Genomic DNA, 20,663 nt, shown 5'->3' on the forward strand with positions numbered 1-20,663 from the left:
AGGAAAGCTTTGGTTTTCTACTTGACACACTCGACCCCCTCCCCAGCTGGGTGTGGTAGTCTTAAAGCTGCAGTAGCCCACATTCACAGAGAGGGAGCCTGGACTCTGGCTGTATGTAGGAGGGACAACAACAACAACAAAAAAAAAACACACTGCCATCAAGTACATTGTGACTCATAGTGACCCTACAGGACAAAGTGGAACTGCCTCATAGGGTTTCCAAGGCTTTAAATCTTTACAGAAGCACATCATTGTCTGGAAGAGTCACTCGTTGTTTCGAATCACCAGCCTTTCAGTTAGCAGCCGGGCACTTTCACCACTGTGCCACCAGAGCTCCTTAAAGCACACAATAAGCACTTAAACACTGGAAGGAGATACCAGAGAGTGAATTTCTTCTGGAAATTAAGGCTTTCAAAAGCACTGTGTATACAGGAGAGCTGAGAAAGACATAAGCATGCCCAGAGTGTGACACTTGCTCATAAATTACCTAAGAAGATCCTACATTTTCATCTGAGGCTGATCCCTAAGCTCAGAGATAGCCTGCTAAGTGTCGAGGGAGGGCTCTGGCACACAGCCAATTCGTAAGAATTGGGAAAGGTTTTTTAGTTTTTAAATAATTTTTATTATGCTTTAGATGAATGTTTACAGAGCAAATTGGTTTCTCATTAAACAATTAATACACATATTGCTTTGTGACATTGCTTACTAACCCCACAACAAGTCAAGACTCTCCCTTCTTGACCTTGGGTTCTCCAAGGACTGGGAGAGGTTTTGTTGTTGTGTTTGTTATTTTTTGTGTTTTCCCTTTGGCATTCAAGGAAATCTCTGTCAAAACACTAGCTAAACACAAGCTAAGGAAGAGAGTCTTCAGTGTCCACACACATACAAGAAGTCAGTCTTGGCAAAAAATAGTTATGGGAAGTCACTAAACAAACGGACAACTACAATCTTCAACAACTTTAGAACAAAACAAAACAAAAAACCTAGGGAAGAAGAACAATCTGATTTCCAGAGTTACCACATTGTAACATTCAAATATCCCAGTTTCAACAAAATCAGAAAGAAACAGGAAAGGACGGCCCATTCAAAACAACAAATAGATAGTAACTCAAAGCCATATGAGGAAAAAAAGATCTCCAGTAAATGTAATTTAACAGGCAAATATGAAGGCCAGCTGTGTTGTATTTTGATTTGGAACTCTACTCATCATGTCCTACATGATTTAAAATACAAATGCATAAAAATACTTAGGAATCTGTGTTATTGCACAATGTACAAAGATGTAATTTGTGATTTAAAAAACAACATAAAGAGGAGGAGGGAGTGGTAAATGAACAGAGTTTTTATGTTAGTGAAGTTAAGTTGGTGTCAATTTAAACTAGGTTATTATAAATTTAGGATGCTAAATGTAATACCCATGGTAACCACAAAGAAAATATCTACAAAAGAAACTGAGAAGAGAATCAAAATGTTTCACTACAAAAAAATCAACTAAGCACAAAAGAAGGCAGTATTGAAGGAAATCAGGGACAAAAAAGGTATGACACATAGAAAACAAATAGCAAAATGGCAGTCCTTCCTTATCAGTAATTGCTTTAGAAAAATAACTCCTACAACTCAGTAACAAAAAGACAAATACACCCTGTCCTCACTTATCAACATGGTTAGGTTCCAAAGACCAGGTCACTATGCAAAATTGGTGTTATGCAAAAATGGAGGATGATCACATCAAGATCACAAAATGGAAAACGACTACATCATTCCAATGCTGCCAAATTACAGCATTATGTTAACTACCAAATTACATCATTCCGTAACTGCCAAACCACTGAGACTCACGGCCCAGCCAAGTTGACATATAACCTTAACCATCACAGTCAGCATTACTCTCTCCGTGCACCTTGGCATTTGTTATTGCCAGACATATGTTGTTAACGTGCAAAATAGTCAGTAGACCTTTTTTTACTATTGTTGTAAATGCGAAATGTTAGATAATGAGATAGTAAGTGAGGAGAAGGGGTAACCGAATTTAAAAATGGGCCAAGGAACTGAATCGACATTTCTCCAAAGAAAATATACGAATGGCCAATAAACACATGAAAAGATGCTCAACACTGCTGTTGTTGTCAGGTGCCGTCAAGTTGGTTCCTACCCATAGCCACCCTAAAGGACAGAGTAGAAATGCCCCGAAGGGTTTCCAAGGAGCAGCTGGTGGATTTGAACTGCGAACCTTTAGGCTAGCAGCCGAGCTATTAACAACTACGCCACCAGGGCTCAAATTCAATGTCATTAAGGAAATGCAATCAAAACCACAATGAGACACTACTGCACACCCGCTAAAACCAAAAAATCAAACCCATCGCTGTCTAGTCGATTTCAACTCATAGTGACCTTGGCTATTATCAGAAAATAACAAGTGATCTCAAGGATATGGAAAAATTAGAACCCTCACCCAATGTCACAGGTATTGTAAAATGGTACCACCGCTGTGGAAAACAATTTGGTGGTTCCTCAAAAAGTTAAACATAGAAATACCATCAATACCACTCCTAGATACCTCCTCAAAAGAACTGAAAGCAGAAACTCAAATGGGTACTTGTACACCAATGTTCACTGCAGCATTATTCACAACAGCCAAAAGGTGGAAACAACCCAAGGGTCCACCAATACATGCATGAATAAACAAAATGTGGTCTATATACACAACGGAATAGTATTCAACCATAAAGAAACAGGAAGTTATGATGTATACTATGACATGGATGAACCCTGAAAACATCATGCTGAGTGAAATAAGTCAGATGCAAAAGGACAAATATTATATGATCCCACTTATATAAAATATCTAGGATAAACAAATAAAAAAAAAGGAAAAAATTCTTTTTTTTTTTTTTTTTAATGCATAGGGACAAAAGTTTATGAGTGGCTACCAGGGGCTGAGGGGAGAGAGGAACGAGGAGTTATTGCTTCAGGGGTACTGAGTTTCTGTTAGGGGTGAAGAAAAACTTCTGGAAGTAAACAGTGGTGATGGTTGTACAAAATGGTGAATATATTAATGTCACTGAATTGTACACTTACAAATGGTTAAAAAGGCAATTTTTTTTGTTATATACATTTTACACTAAAAAAAATTTGAAGGGAAAATAGTGGGGATAGAGTGGATCACTGGAATACCTAGCATAGCTATGAGGGGTGCAAACAACCTGGAGACGCCTGAGAGATAGTGGGGGCCGTGGAAGATATAGACAGGGTCCAAAGATTACAATTACTTGATACTCGTTATGTACTCACTCCCTAACCGGGAAGAGAAGAAAATTAGGCAGAAAAAAAATGAGAGGACCAAAGTAAAAGAAGTGGAGAAAAGAAAAGGGGGGTAAAAGAAGGAAAAGGAAGAAGTAGAGAAGAAGAAAGAAGAAAAAAAAAAAGAGAAGGAAAATCAGATGTGTATTCCATTTGCCAATCCTGCCAACGGAAGAGGGAGAACAGGAAGGGGAAAGAAAAAGGCTAGAAGGACAGGGAAATGAAGGGAGGAGGAGAGGGAAATGTGAAGAAAAGGAGCAAGAAGAGAAAAAGACGTGGAAGAATAGAATGGAGAGGGTAAAGAAGAAATGAGAAAGACAGTGAGCAAAATAACATTTTCTGGGCTCGCACTACGGGGACAGGGGCTGTGCAAGGTGTTTTCAACACAGTCACTTGCTTAACCCACTGAACTGTACTAGGCTGTTTAACTACATCAGTAGTAAAATAAGTTTTACTTACTTAACTTAAGCAAGTTACTGTGTTTAAAGGTGTAATTTTCCTTGTTTTCCAAGAGGCAAAACTGAAGCTGCAGAGGCCTGAAGTCACAGAGTTGGCAACACGGCCCATTCTGAACCCAGGTCTGCTAACTCCAAAGCTTGTGCTTTATTCTCTGTACCACAATAACGACTCGTATGATTCTCCTGCTGCTGTCGGCTGGCCAAAATGCCTCTTCAGTTTCCCATAGCAGGTAGCTGGCCAACAGTAAACACCTATGAAAATAAGGTAACGGGCAGCATTTTCTATGATCTTCCACACTTTCGTTCATTAACTTCACATCACTTCTCCCTGAAATAGCCAAGATCCTAAATCTCCCTCCTTCCTCATCCTCATAAAAACATACCTGTACTCATCAACGACCTGTGTTATGCAGATGACACAACCTTGCTCACTGAAAGTGAAGAGGACTTGAATCACTTACTGATGAAGATCAAAGATCACAGCCTTCAGTATGGATTACACATCAATAAGAAGAAAACAAAAATCCTCACCACTGGACCAATAAGCCACATCATGATAAACGCAGAAAAGACTGAAGTTGTCAAGGATTTCATTTTACTTGCATCCACAATCAACGCCCATGGAAGCAGCAGTCAAGAAATCAAAAGATGCATTGCATTGGGCAAATGTGCTGCAAAGGACCTCTTTAAAGTGTTGAAAACAAAGATGTCACCTTGAAGAGTAAGGTGTGCCTGGCCCAAGCCACAGTATTTTCAATCTCATCATATGCATGCGAAAGCTGGACAATGAATAAGGAAGGCCAAAGAAGAACTGACGCTTTCAATTGTTGTGCTAAAGAAGAATACTGAAATATACCATGGACTACCAAAACAACAAACAAATCTGTCTTGGAAGAAGTCCAACCAGAATGCCCCTTAGAAGCAAGGATGGCGAGACTGCGTCTTACATACTTTGGACACGTTGTCAGGAGGGATCGGTCCCTGGACAAGGACATCATGCTTGGTAAAGGAGAGAGTCAGTAAAAAAGAGGAAGACCTTCAAATAGATGGATTGCCAGTGACTGCAACAATGGGCTCAAGCATAACAAGGATTGTAAGGATTGCACGGAACTAGGCAGTGTTTCGTTCTGTGGTACATAGGGTCACTATGAGTCGGAACCGACCCAACAGCACCTAACAACAACAACTTTGTCCTAAACCTTCAAAGCTTGCTCCCTGCTAACAGATCTTGTAAAAGTAATCCACGTCCACTCTCAGTGGATGGCAATGTCGACAGTTCCCCCTAGGTGTATTCCTTCCTCATTTGATCAGTATTTACTAAGTATTTACTATGTGCCAGATACTGGGCTGGATACTAAAAACAACGAAAAAGACATACAATCCCTACAAGCATAAAGTTTACATCTATTGGGCAACAAATAAGCAAATGCAATACAGTATAACAAATTCTACTGACACAGGAACTTCAGTGTGCTATGAAAGCAGAACATTATGAAGACTCAGGCCTAACCCAAGGAGTGACTCTAAGGGCAAGGGTAATAATTTCACCAGTAACAGCTAAGAAGGAAGGGAAGAGCCTCTTCGCTGCCCCTGAAATTTGCCCTCTGTGCATCAGCCTGCATAATGTGAAGTCTGCCTTTATGTTCAGTTATAGCTCAGTCTCAATAACGTCATTCATAATGAGGACCCTTTAGAGGCTCTGGTATGTAATATATTTCATGAGGACTACAAAGAAGAGTACAGCAGGAAAGAAATTCAGGCCCACACAGGTTTCACTGGCCTCATATCAAAACCAAGTAATCTTTTTTCATCCAGAATATAACAAGTCCCCAGTCTATTGGGCACTATTACTCCCTCTTTCTGAAGCAGGAGCTGGAGGTGGCAGTTGCTGGGTAACACCAATCACTCCTCAGCTTCCCACTAGCACCATGGTATACCATCAGGCATTCCCAATATAACTTAGGTTGTCCCTCTCAATCAATTTGCCTCAAAAAAGAAATCTCAAAGGGCTATTCCATCCTCAAAAGAAGTAACTACCTCGCCTTCTTCAAATCTTTGCTCAAATGTCACCTTCTCAGTAAGATCTACCTTGCCACCCTCTTTAATACTGCAACCTGTTCCTCTCTCCCCAACACTCCTAATTCTCCTATTGTTCCCTGTTGTTGTTGTCAGGCGTTGTCGAGCTGGTTCCAATTCAGTGACTCTGTGTACCACAGAATGAAACACTGCCCAGTCCTGCACCATCCTTACAATCCCTGTTATGCTTGAGCCCATTGTTGCAGCCACTCTGTCAATCCACCTCCTTGAGGGTCTTCCCCTTTTCCGCTGACCCTGTACTTTACCAAGCATTATGTCCTTCTCCATGGACTGATCCCTCCTGACAACATGTCCAAAGTATATAAGATGCAGTCTCGCCATCCTTGCTTCTAAGCAGCATTCTGGTTGTACTTCCAAGACAGAATTGTTCCCTAGTGTTTTTTTTTTTTTTCTACAGCACAATTACTTCAATAATTATACCTTCTTATATAATTTTTTTTATATAATTTACTTATTGTTGATATGGTTATTGCTTATTGTCTGTCTTCAGTTGCTAGAGTGTATGGTCTATGGGAGAAGGAATTTTGTTCCTTGATGTAAACTAAGCATCTACAACTGATACAGAATGGCATTTAATAAATGTTTGTCAAATACATGAATAATTATCACAGGTCAAGGGATTATGAAGACCACAGCATCAGCTTCCAATTGCTGCTGTAACAAATGTGCTACAAACTGAGTGGCTGAAAACAACACAAATTTATCTATCTCATATTTCGGGAAGTCAGAAGTCCAAAATGAGTTTCACTGGGCTAAGACTGGAGTGATGAAAAATAATAACTCTGGAGTCTTTAAAAGACAGTCCCTTAACTTTTCCCTCCACAGTACTTTACCCGTGGAGTTTTTTTTTAACTTGTTTCTTTTTAAAAATTTTATTGTGCTAAAATATATATATATATCTCAAAAATTTTGCCATTTAACCATTTTTAAGTCTGGCAGTTCGGCATGGTAGCAACTATCTGAGTAGTAGTGGCTGCTCTATTGTTTTACATTTGCTCACTTTCATTCATTCATATTATTTGCTCCCCACTCCCTATAAACACTGAATATGTGAACACCTTATTAGATAATTCGTAAGTAGTGTTTTTCCTGTGATGTTCAATGAATTCATAAATAGAAAGAACGAAGGACGAGGAGTTCAATCCCAGAGTCCACTAAGCAGACCCCAGGAAACCAGTTCCCCAGATACATTGTTGAAAGCTCCCAATCCCCACTGCTTCCTCTATCTACCTCACTTAAAAGAACATGACCAGCCTCAGTAATCCATTGCGACAGAATGCAGGTCCACGGTTGAAAAGAGAAGGGTAAGAGGGAGGGATTACAAGAGGACACGAGGAAACTTTTGACGGTGATAGATATGTTCATTATTTCAATTGTACTGATAGTTTCATGAGTATCTACATATCTTAAAACTCATCACGTAAAACATTTTAAGTATGTGCAGTTTCTCTTTTTATCTTTTTTAAAAAGCTGATAGAGAGGAAAATGTTGTCATTGTTAAGTGCCGTTGAGTCGGCTCCGACTCATAGTGACCCTATGCACAACAGAACAAAACACTGCCCAGTCCTGAGCCATCACTACAATCGTTGTTATGCTTGAGCTCACTGTTGCAGCCACTGTGTCAATCCACCTCGTTGAGGGTCTTCCTCTTTTCCACTGACCGTGTACTCTGCCAAGCATGATGTCCTTCTCCAGGGACTGATCCCTCCTGACAACATGTCCAAAGTATGTAAGATGCAGTCTCGCCATCCTTGCCTCTAAGGAGCATTCTGGCCCCACTTCTTCCAAGACAGATTTGTTTGTTCTTTTTGCAGTCCATAGTATATTCAATATTCTTCCCCAACACCACAATTCAAAGGCGTCAACTCTTCTTCGGTCTCCCTTATTCATTGTCCAGCTTCCACATGCATATGATGAGATTGAAAATACCACGGCTCAGGTCAGGCGTACCTTAGTCTTCAGGGTGACATCTTTGCTCTTCAACACTTTGAAGAGGTCCTTTGCAGCAGATCTGCCCAATGCAACGCATCTTTTGATTTCTTGACTGCTGCTTCCATGGCTGTTGATTGTGGATCCAAGTAAAATGAAATCCTTGACAACTTCAATCTTTTCTCCATTTATCATGATGTTGCTCACAGGTCCAGTTGTGAGGATTTTTGTTTTCTTTATGTTGAGGTGCAGTCCATACTGTAGGCTGTGGTCTTTGATCTTCATTAATAAGTGCTTCAAGTCCTCTTCACTTTCAGCAAGCAAGGTTGTGTCATCTGCATAATGCAGGTTGTTAACGAGTTTTCCTCCAATACCGATGCCCCGTTCTTCTTCATATAGTCCGGTTTCTCAGATTATTTTTCCAGCATACAGATTAAATAGGTATGGTGAAAGAATACAACCCTGACGCACACCTTTCCTGACTTTAAACCAATCAGTCTCCCCTTGTTCTGTCTGAACAACTGCCTCTTGATCTACCTAAAGGCTCCTCATGAGCACAATTAAGTGTTCTGGAATTCCCATTCTTTGCAGTGTTAGCCATAGTTTGTTATGATCCACATAGTCAAATGCCTTTGCATAGTCAATAAAACACAGATAAACATCCTCCTGGTATTCTCTGCTTTCAGCCAGGATCCATCTGACATCCGCAATGATAACCCTGGTTCCACATCCTCTTCTCAAACCAGCCTGAATTTCTGGCAGTTCCCTGTTGATATACTGCTGCAGCCATTTTTGAATAATCTTCAACAAAATTTTGCTTGCATGTGATATTAATGACGTTGTTCTATAATTTCCACATTCGGTTGGATCACCTTTCTTGGGAATAGGCATAAATATGGATCTCTTGCAGTCAGTTGGCCAGGAAGCTGTCTTCCATATTTCTTGGCATAGATGAGTGAGCACCTCCAGCGTTGCATCTGTTTGTTGAAACATCTCAATTGATATTCCATCAATTCCTGGAGCCTTGTTTTTCGCCAAGGCCTTCAGAGAAGCTTGGACTTCTTCCTTCAGTACCATCAGTTCCTGATCATATGCCACCTCTTGAAATGGTTGAATATCAACTAATTCTTTTTGGTATAATGACTCTGTGTATTCCTCCCATCTTCCTTTGATGCTTCCTGCGTCATTTAATATTTTCCCCATGGAATCCTTCACTATTGCAACTCGAGGCCTGAATTTTTTCTTCAATTCTTTCAGCTTGAGAAACACCAAGCGTGTTCTTCACTTTTGGTTTTCCATCTCCAGCTCTTTGCACTTGTCATTATAATACTTTACTTTGTCTTCTCGAGACACCCTTCGAAATCTTCTATCCAGTTCTTTTACTTCCTCAATTCTTCCTTTTGCTTTAGCTGCTCGACATTCAAGAGCAAGTTTCAGAGTCTCCTCTGACATCCATCTTGGTCTTTTCTTTCTTTCCTGTCTTTTCAGTGATGTCTTGCTTTCTTCATGGATGATGTCCTTGATGTCATTCCACAACTTGTCTGGTCTGCGGTCACTAGTGTTCAATGCATCAAATCTATTCTTCAGATGGTCTCTAAATTCAGGTGGGATATACTCAAGGTCATATTTTGGCTCTCGTGGACTTGCTCTGATTTTCTTCAGTTTCAGCTTCAGCTTGCATGTGAGCAATTGATGATCTGTTCCACAGTTGGCCCCTGGCCTTGTTCTGACTGGTGATATTGAGCTTTTCCATCACCTCTTTCCACAGATGTACTCAATTTGATTTCGGTATGTACCACCTGGCGAGGTCCATGTGTACAGTCACCATTTATGTTGGAGAAAGAAGGTATGTGCAATGAAGAAGTCGTTGGTCTTGCAAAATTCTATCACTCGATCTCCGGCATTGTTTCTATCACCAAGGCCGTATTTTCCAACTACTAATCCTTCTTCTGTTTCCAACTTTTGCGTTCCAATCACCAGTAATTATCAATGCATCTTTATTGCATGTTCCATCAATTTCAGACTGTGCAACTGATAAAAATCTTCTCATTCTTCATCTTTGGCCCTAGTGGTTGGTGTGTAAATTTGAATAACAGTCATATTAACTGGTCTTCCTTGCAGGCATATGGATATTATCCTCTCACTGACAGCGCCTTACTTCAGGATACATCTTGAAATGTTCTTTTTGACGATGAATGCAACCCCATTCCTCTTCGAGCTGTCATTCCCAGCATAGTAGACTATATGACCGTCCCATTCAAAATGGCCAATACCAGTCCATTTCAGCTCACTAATGCCTAGGATATCGATGTTTATACGTTTCGTTTTTGACGATTTCCAATTTTCCTAGATTCATACTTCAGACATTCCAGGTTCCGATTATTAATGGATGTTTGCAGCTGTTTCTTCTCATTTTGAGTCGTGCCACATCAGCAAATGAAGGTCCTGAAAGCTTTAGTCCATCCACGTCATTAAGGTTGACTCTACTTTGAGGAGGCAACTCTTCCCCAGTCATCTTTTGACTACCTTCCAACCTGGGGGAGGGACTCGTCTTTCAGCACTGTATCAGATAATGTTCCGCTGCTATTCATAAGGTTTTCACTGGCTAATGCTTTTCAGAAGTAGACTGCCGGGTCCTTCTTCCTAGTCTGTCTTAGTCTGGAAGCTCAGCTGAAACCTGTCCTCCATAGGTGACCCTGTTGGTATCTGAATACCAGTGGCATAGCTTCCAGCATCACAGCAACACACAAGCCCCCACAGTACGACAAACTGACAGACACGTGGGGGAGAGAGGAAAATAGAATAAAAAAATAATCAAACCAAAAGAAGGCAAAGAATAGGTGAACAAATAGAAAGCAAATAGTAAGATGCCAGAATTAAACCTAAGTGTATCAGTAACTAACTTAAATGTAAACACACTAAACACTCCAACTTAAAAAAAATTAAAACAAAGATTGTCTAACTGGATTACAACAAAACCCAACCACATACTCCTTAAAACAGAAAAAGATTGAAAGTAAAAGACTGGAAAAAGATAGCCATGTATATGTATCAGTTTTCTTTTGCCAAGATAACATCAAGACATCATGTGTCAACCAGAGACAAAATTTCAGTGGCATATAAAAATAAGCATTTTTTGCTCACATATCTGGGCTGACGGGCTATCTATTCTGCTGATTTAGGCTGACCTCAGCTCGTCTGCTTGAGGTGACTTGCCTCTGCTCCACATGTCACTCAACCAGGTAGCCAGAGTATGTTCTCATGATGAGGAAAGATGCCTGACAGGGCAAGTTTCAACATACAAATCCATTTCAAGCTCTGCTTCAAGGATTGTCTGCTCTTGTGGTTCGGACTTAAGTCAAAAGCAAAGTAGGCCACCCCATGGTAGGAGGGTAATACAAAGTTACATGGCAAAGGGTGTGGACACAAAGGGTGTAACTAAAAGGACAAGGAAGAATAAGATTTGGGGCAAAATGATACAAGCTACCTCGCTCTATTATTAATTTTTTTTTTAATTAGCAAAAAAAAAAAAAACCGTTGTCATCAAGTTCATTCCACCTCATAATGACCCTACAGAACAGAGTAGAACGGGCCCATAGGGTTTCCAAGGCTGTAACCTTTATGGAAACAGACGGCAACATCTTTCTCCTGCCACTTCCTTCGAATCACTAACCTTGTGTTTAGTGGCTAAGTGCTTAACCACTATACCACCAGGATTCCTCTTTATTATTGACAAAGTAAATCTTGAGGCAAAAAGCTTTGCTAGAGACAAAGAGGATTGTTTCATAATGATGAAAAACTATTAAAAAAAATTTTTTTTCAATTTGTAGGTACCTAATCACAAAGCCAGAAAACACTGGTGGCGTAGTGGTTAAGTGCTACAGCTGCTAACCCAAGGAATGGCAGTTCGAATCCGCCAGGTACTCTTTGGAAACTCTACTGTGCAGTTCTACTCTGTCCTATAGTGTCGCTATGAGTCGGAATCGACCCAATGGCACTGGGTTTGGTTTTTTTTTTTTTGTTTAATCATACAGCCAGAGCCCTGATAGTGCAATGGTTAAGAGTTTGGCTGCTAACCAAAAGGCTGGCATTTCAAATTCACTGCTCCTCAGAAACCCGTGGGGCAGCTCTATTCTGTCCTATAGGATCACTATGAGTCAGAATGAACTCAACCGTAAGGGGTTTGGTTTTTGATAATCACATAGCCTCTAAAGGAGAAAGAGACAAATCCAAAATTGTGGTGGGAGGTTTAGCATGCCTGTCTCAATAAAGGATCGAAGAAACAGATAAAAAACAAATCTGTAATGGTATAGATTTTAACAACTTGATTTAACAAACTAATCTTAATTAACATTTTTAGAACACTCCACTGAACTACAGAATGCACATTCATTTCAAATGTACATTGAACTTTTTTCTTGATAGTATATTGAGCCACACAGTTAGTTTTAACAAGCTTAGAATTGAAATCTCATGTGCATCTTTTCTGACTACAGTATAATTAGGCCAGAAATCAGTAAGAAAAAGGTAAGTATGAAATTCAACATTTGGAAATCAAATACATTTATAAAAACCCATGGGTCAAAGGAAAACAATCAAAATGAAACTAGAAAAAATTGTTTAATGATGAAACTACTACATACATCTAGAACTGGGATGTACAAGGGCAGTTATTGTGAACAAAGCTCTGTAACTAGGAGAATGGTAAACCGTTTCGCTACTGAATGAAAGGCTGTATTTCTACCCGAATCATTGCCAGCATCATTTTCCACATGGCGGCAGTGGTTAAGCGCTCGGCTGCTAACCCAAGGTCAACAGTTCAACCCACCAGCCACTCCTCCAGGAGAAAGATATGGCAGTATGCTTCCACAAAGATTAAACCCAAAAAAACCAAACCCACTCCCGCCGAGTAGATTCCGACTCATAGCGACCCTACAGGACAGAGTAGAATTGCCCTACAGAGTTTCCAAGTAGCGCCTGGCGGATCTGAACTGCCGACTTCTTGGTTAGCAGCCCGTAGCATTTAACCACTACGCCACCAGGGTTTCCTCCAAAAAGATTAGTCTAGAAAATCCTATGGGACAGTTCTACTCTGTCCTGTAGGGTTTCTATGAGTCGGAATCCACTCTAAGGCAGTGTATTTGGTTTTGAACAGGTATTTATTTCTATGCACCCGCCAGGGTACCCAAGTTTACAGACAATTTAATAATCATTGGGGGGAGATCAATACATATTATATTTCTCTTCTAGACCTCCTCTCTGATTTCCAGACTACCAAACAACCTAACAAAACCTCCACTTGGATTTCTCAAAGGCATCTTAAAACTAGTATGTCCGGAACTGAACCTTTGATTTTCCCTCTAAAAGCTATTCCTCCCGAAGTTTGTCCCATCTCAATAAAAAGTACCACCATTGACTCAGTGGTTTATGCAAAAAAAAAAAAAGAAACTCAGGGAATGCCTACTAGGATGGAGAAACTAGGATCAGATTTATCCCTTTCACCATTAAAAGAAAAAAAACTAGAAAACTGGGGGAAATACACAGAACAACTATTTTGAGACACTGAACAAAAGGCAGCACAGGCAGGTTGTCTGAGTGGGTCTCACCTAATCACAGGAGCCCTTCACACCTGCAGCAACCGAAGCCCTGTCTCCCGAGGGCAACCCTGGGCGCCCAGCCAGCCTCTCCCTGGGGCTGCGGAGCTTTGTGCTGCCTGGACCTGACTGGAGACCGCTGTGGGGTCGATGTCCTTTGGCCTCAGCTCCTCCCGTGAGGAGTGGGAATAACGGCAACTCCAAGCTTACCCGAAAAGTAGTTCGCTAACTGGGTCAAACTGCCCCAGGGCCAGAGGGCTGGGCCAAAGCAAGTTTGGCTGCCGTAAGTGATAATATTAACGTACCTTCCTATTTCCGAATACGTGTTAGGATGAACAAAGAGCTGGACACATTACACTGACTTCACAGTCCCAAACCCAAACGCCGCCGCTTCGGCGTGAGACCGCTGCTTCTCTCAGATGGCGGCGGGGCACGAGGAGCCGCCTGGAGTAAGCGGAAGTGGGCGTGGCCGGGGCGTGGCCACAGATGCTATTAGCAAGGCCGGAGGGATCCACGTTGCTGAGATTACGTACTTTAGATGTATTTAAAGGTACGCTCTCTTTATTTTGGTTTCATTATTTTATTAATTGGTTTTTTTGGAGTTTCCTCTTTATTTTGGTTCATATTAAAATCTTAAGTATAAAAAAAATCTTAAGTATATCTAGGTTAAATTCTTAGTTTCAGGGATTATTTTGTAGTTTAATTATTCTTTTTTTAATTATTCTTAGATTGCTTCATTTTCAAATATTTTTTCTTGTTTCTTTTATCCCTTCCTAACCCCAGAAAGGGAGCCCTGGTGGCGCAGTGTTTAAGAGCTTGACTACTAACCAAAAGGCCGGCAGTTCTGATCCACTAGCCGCTCCTTGGAAGCTATTGGGCAGTTCCAGTCTGTCCTATAAGGATCTGTATGAGGCAGAATTGGCTCAATGGTAACGTGTGATTGATTTGGTTTGGTTACACCCAGAAAACCAAACCCATTGCTATCCAGTCAGTTCTGACTCATAGCGACCCTACAGGACAGAGAAGAACTGCCCCCATAGAGTTTCCAGAGCATACTGCCACATCTTTCTTCTAAAGAACAGCTGGTGGGTTCCAACTGCCTACCTTTTGGTGAGCACCCCAGAGACTGTGCCATCAGGGCTCCTTTTCAACGCCGCCCGCCTCCCCGCCCCCTAGCCTGTTTCAAACATTTGAGGGCCTGCAATGGGCCTATTTTATCTTTAAATTTGATCCCTCCAGCTATTTCTCCAGCTCTGACCTCATTCCTCAGCCCTGGACTCATATCCAACCAACTACTAGTCCTCCCTATCTGAATGTCCCGCTCCTGACACCTCAAATTCAGTAAATCCTGACCTGGATTTATTATCTTTCCCTTCAAATCTGCTCCATTTCCTGTGGCTCCAAATCAGTAAATAGTGAGAGCTGAAACCAGTGCCTTATTCTTGCCTCCTGTCCTTCCTTTGCAACACCCCCACTCCCCGTCACACACATGCACACCGAATTCTGCTCAACATAATACTGTTTCTTAGTCATTTCATTTCATTACCCACTAGGCCCTAATCATCTTAATTGGTACGAACAAACCAGCTTAGTACTGTTAGTACTATGTTAAGGGTCACTATGAGTCGGAATCGACTGGACAGCAGCGGGTAAAGATTAAGGTCATTACTGCAATAGACTTCCAAAGAGTCTCCTTGCCTCTAGTTAACCTTTCCCAAAACCTTCCAAAGAGCAGCTAGTGAGCTCTCAAAAATGCAAATATGACCATGTTTTAAACTCATTCCTATCCTAGTGTTAAAGTTGCAGCTTTCTTTCCAGCCCAACCCATACAGGTTGGCCCAGTACACACACACACTTGCGCGCGCACACACACACACACACACACACACACACACACACAGAGTTGTCAGTCAGTCAATGGCCATTCTTCCAATTTGTGAACATAGCATTGTGTGGAGTTCAACAGGGCCATTCACAGTTGCACCGGGCTTGAATATAGGCTAACCAAGGCCTATAAGATTGTTTCCAAGCCTTTCTAATGCCCCAAAAGCCTGTATTCCAAAAGGAAGTAAAGCTAGGCTTGGTACTCAAGTCCATTTTTACAGTCAGTTTCATAGGCAAGTAGTGAGTAGTGTAACTCAACTGAGGCGGACAGAAAGCTTGGGAGTAGGGAAGTATTGTTAGGAAACACTGCAATGCTTTCACCTCTCCCTTGATGCATCCGGCACCTGATGGCTGATCTAGCATTCTGACAGATTAGCAAAGGAACTATTGCTAAAAAAATTTGGGATGGCCTGGGTGACAATCCATCTGGAGAGATCCAAGTATAAGATAATTGATATGTATTATGCCCACTTGCCTCCCATGATGTTAGGTGTACCCTTCTTTCTGGTGAGGAGCTTCTCCTTCTGGAAGTATCTATAGCATCTGGCCCACATCTAGCACAATAAACTTGCCAGGGACCCAGGAGTAGCCCATCACTACCAATCTCCTTTCCCCATGGTCCCACGATAGTTGGACTACATTCATTTGCGCCAAAGGTGAAGGCAGGTAGCATTGTGCCCATGTGACAAGGTGACTAGACCGGGAAGTAGAATATCACCAAAGGCAGGATAAAAGTATTCCCCTCACAGTGGAATGAACTAGAGCTACACCCAACTACATACATATATTTGAGGAACATAAATATCTATTATGTTTCTATTATAAAGTTCCAAAATGGGCAGAATTAAACTACATAGGTTTTGGAATACATACTAATGTAATTAAAGTATAAAGAAAAGCAAGAATGTGATTTCAATAAGTGAGGATAGTGGTTACCTCCAGTGGGGGGAAGAAAGGCTGTAACGGGAAAGGGCATGGTAAGATAGATAAGGTTCTGGAGTACTGGAAGTGTTCCATTTCTTGATTTAGGTCGTGGATACATGTGTGTTTACTTTATAATAATTCCTGAAACAGAACAAATATGATTTTGGCCCAATTCTCTTAATCAGTTTATATTTAAAATAAAGTATTAAGAAGAAAGAATATACAATGAAGTATTAGTGGGAAAGGGTAATCGTATCTTCAATTTACTTTCAAATGGTTCAGGGAGGAAGAAAAATATAAATATATATTTACGAACAATTAGGATACCTGGGGGAAGGATATATGGGAGTCCTTTGTACCATTCCTGCAATTGTTTTCAAGTTTGAAATTTCTTCAAAATAAAAAATTAGAAAAGAAAAAAAGAAAGACTCCAAGTAGAGTATTTTCATCTCCTTTTATTGAAGGAAATAGAAACTCACGCTGCAGAGGCAGTGGTGCCTCAGAGCATGACAAGGTAACCAGTGGGGCTGACATGACAAGTCACAATGCTGGCCAGGGGTCCTACCACTGTGGGAGGACCAAAACCACAAAGACAGCAGGAGGTAGCAAACATCCCCAACACCCAGTGCAAGCATTTCCATTTGTAGAGAGCTTGGCCATGCACCTTACAAACAGGGTCCCCTCACAGCTGGCAGATTATCATCTCAGGCCTTGGCCAAAATCATCCAAATGCATACAAAATTAATATGCTATCTCACATCTGGAGACCCTTCCCTTTGATCCAAAGATTCGGGTCAGAAGATCTGGGCTAATCATTCAGCTCCTCATCCCAGAAGGGAAAAGAGGCTGAGTTCTTAAAACTTCAAACAGGTATAGACTAGACAGGTGCTGACGCCCAGTCTGGCTCTAAAAGAAGCTCAATTTGTTTCTTTCTGACTTCTCACATTGCTCTCACCCAGCATGGGCCCTAGGATACCTCTCAGTGTTATGAACTAGTACAAAATGGGGGCAGCAGCCTAGGAGATGCAGGGAATTAAAAGCTGCTACATTAGCCAAGACCGTTTCACAAGAAATAGCATGAGAAACACTATTGGGTCAAGGTCTTCCCTAACAGCTGCTAGAAGCACACACAAAGAAAAATGTGGGAGCTCTCTCTCCCATGTCGGGATCCGCTGCGCCAAAGTCATGGTCCAGGAGACTGAGCCACTTCATGTTCCTGGCAGATTATCAAACCCCAAGGCATTCCTCAAGCTGTTCCAGTTTTCAAGTACAATGAGGTGTTTGGGCAGCTCAGTCACAGAAAAGCAAGCAATAAAGAAGTCTCAACCGATTACAAATTGATAATGTTATCGAGCCTTAAATTTACATAGTCAAGAACTGATTGTGTGGGGGAGGGTTCTGCTATATACAAATAACAGTCCAAGTTTATTCGTATAAACCCTTGATCATAAACCATCCTCACCTCCACAAATTGGAAGGAAATTCCTTATTCAGAAATGGCCATCATCTGATTGGTCATCCCAGTGCAGTTCTCTTCAATGCTGGGCCCATGGTTTCCAAAGATCAAATTCTTGAGAGCTCTAGACCAGAAAATGGGAGGATCAAGGCAAGGAGGAGAGGGCACTGGGGTTGGAATTTCTGAAATGAGCATTTATTTCACAGAAGGCTTGGCACAAGAGGGCCGGGGTGTGCATGGGTTTAATGATTGTTCTTGGTTGCCTCCTTTGCTGCAGCAATCAGTGGAGTGAGGCTGGAGAGGGGCTTGGCAATCTTCAGAAACTGATGCTAGTAAAGAGAAAAAGAGCAAAAGACGTGATCATTTCCCATTTTTCCTCAGCAACCATTACAAGACATTACGGGCATTCAAGTTTATACGAGGTGCTGCCTAGAGAGCTTCAGATCATGCCCAAATTGAAGGACACCTTTAAAAGGTATCAAACCTACTCAGGCCTTCATAACCACTGGGAATAATTCTCAACTTTACTAAATAGTATGGATTATTATGATCTATGGATTCCAAATATGTGGCTAAAAAAGATGCCCCAAAACTTGATGTATAGTAACTTCCTGCAGAGTTGAAAAAAGCATTTAATCTGGAAGTTTTTCTTAAATTTAGTAATGAAAAAGCTTTGTCTCTTGAGGATGTGGGTTGTTTCTTCCATCTGATAAAACATACAGGAATTACTACATTTTCTTTTATGTCCCAGCTACCAGGACACTCAGAACTGAATTTGATGTTTAAGCATAACTATTTAACTCAGATGATTAGCATATTTGATTCTTCTGCCATCCCTTGGTTAGAGGTATATAACTCCGTTTTATTAATCATATATATATACGGTACACACCCACCCCTTCCCTTTCCTAGAAGTTGTTTCATGTTCTCTTTGGACAGTGATAGTCTTTGATGACTACTGAATACAAGAAGTTACTATTACTATAAAAGAAATATATATATATCTTGACTAAATCATGAAGATATTAATTTCAATACATTGTCTTGTATATTTCTGTCCATATATATGTTCTTTCAGGAAAAACAGATATGAAACCTTCATGATTTATGACTCTTAACAGTCATGGTTTTGAATATTTACAATATACAGTAACAAGTTAAAAAATAGTTTTCTCAGGTCACGTGCTTCTACAATTCCCCCTCCGAGTTAAGAAACCAGCATGATCCAACACTCAACTGGGAAGCCTCAGTTTCCTTCTCTGTACAATGAACAAAGTAGACTAGATAAACCCTAAGAGACCCTCCAGTTTTGACTCTCTTTAAGCCTGTAAGTGCAGTGGCCAAGACCTCACACAGTAAGAGCCAAACAGACATGGATTAAAATCCTGGCTCCACCACTTATTGGCTATGCAATCATGAGAAGGTTACTAAACTCCTGAAACCTTGGTTTCTTCATCTGTAAAAATGGGAATAACAGAACCTTTAATTCACATGACTGTTGTGCAGAATAGAGGAAAAATACATAAAGTACTTAGTGCGTAGAATGCTGTGAAAACAATATATTTCTTATTATTATAATATGTCAGGAATAAAACTCTAGAGGGCACTAATCTTCAATAACTACACTTCAGTACCTAATTAAGAATGGTATCTTCACCAATCACAGGCTTGGCACAGTATTTGCACATTTCTCAATGCCTAGCATTTCCAGAACACACCTTATGTGATCTTATATTGTACTGTCTGTTATAAAGAGTTTTTAGTTCCATCAGATCCTAGAAACTAACTGGTCACTAGAAAGAATCCAGACCTTATATCTCATAGGTGAGAGCTCTGTAATCAGTAACTCTGATTACGATGACACTCCAAAGCATGACATTCCACTGAAGGCAAACACTTTAAGCAGTTCTACCCAGTTCAGCAAGTATTTTCTGATTACCTATTCTAGCCCTAGTCAGGCCCTAGCTAGGTATAAGAGGAGGCCCAAGATTAATAAGGTACAGGTTATAACCTAGTGAGAAACATAAAGATGTTCATAACTAACTTTAATGCAGGATAGTGTGGTAGGTCCTGACCCGGCCTGCCTTGCTCAGTCCCCTAGGCCACATGATACAGGGGTAGATCCACTGTGCATGACTACAGACCAATCACGGTCATAAATCTGCATCTGACACTTATTATTAAATCACCAGGGGACAATGCAGTACAATGACACTAGTAATGTAGTAAGAAATTGTAGCTGAAATGTAAATGTTAGATACAAATGATGTGACCTGCTAAAGGCAGTTTTTGCAACCATATAAAGTAATTATGCTTTAATTTCTGGACTATGAAGGTGAGAACATAAGAGGCTTGCTAAACCCCCCACTCAGGACTTCCCAACAATTTGACAGAATCTCACTTCAAGCAAGTAGAATATCATTGCTATTACCTCAGAGAGTCTCTGATGAAGAAACTAGGGAGACGTGAAAAGCCGCACTCACTAACTGTCCTCTAAATTTACATCCTCTGGTATGCTTTGCTAAAAATGTAGCTTGTGTTAAGATTTGTGTGTCAGAGAGCTTCTTTTCATCAGGACTCAAACTCTGTCAGACTACTTCAGGCAGAACAAAAGAAGTGCTAAAGAGAGAACCTGGCAAAGTTCAATAGGCGCTTAAAAAGTAGATTTTAGGCTGAGCATTTTCACAGGTTGAGGAAGAGGTTAAGGAAAGAAGGTGAGCAAAGGCACAGGGATGAGGAAGGTTAGGGAACTGGGAATATAGGGTGAGTTCAGGATGTGGTAACAGACAAGCTTTCTTCTATAATAATCAGTACCTTAAAAGGAAAAAAGGTCTGGTGGAGTGATTTCTCAAGGCAAGTGCTTTTCTGCATAGAAACAATTACCTGTAGTAGCTCTTTTGCTGAACCTCTCTTCTCCACGTCCATTTCAAGACAGCGGTTCAGAAAGTCCCGGAAGATAGCTGACAGCTTCTCTGGGTTCTGAAGCTCTGGGGTCCCATTGGTGGCAATGAGGTACAAGGC

At 40.9% G+C, this 20,663-nt stretch overlaps 1 protein-coding gene across 4 annotated transcripts in view; it reads right to left on the reverse strand.

Moving 5' to 3' along the window:
* Positions 1 to 16,626: 16,626 nt before the first annotated feature.
* The window catches only part of LOC100668003 (serine/threonine-protein kinase PAK 1), a 165,665-nt gene continuing 161,628 nt past the window's right edge, over positions 16,627 to 20,663 (reverse strand). For 3 of the 4 annotated variants that reach the window (XM_064288735.1, XM_064288736.1, XM_064288737.1), the window contains 2 exons: positions 20,526 to 20,663; positions 16,627 to 17,971 (listed from right to left, as the gene is read on the reverse strand). In XM_064288735.1, the coding sequence (XP_064144805.1) occupies positions 17,885 to 17,971; positions 20,526 to 20,663 (225 nt within the window). In that variant the 3' untranslated portion in view covers positions 16,627 to 17,884. The remainder of the gene's footprint in view (positions 17,972 to 20,525) is intronic. The other variant, XM_010598168.3, reaches the window with a different exon arrangement.

The sequence above is a fragment of the Loxodonta africana genome, chromosome 7, assembly GCF_030014295.1.
Source record: "Loxodonta africana isolate mLoxAfr1 chromosome 7, mLoxAfr1.hap2, whole genome shotgun sequence".
Taxonomy (NCBI): domain Eukaryota; kingdom Metazoa; phylum Chordata; class Mammalia; order Proboscidea; family Elephantidae; genus Loxodonta; species Loxodonta africana.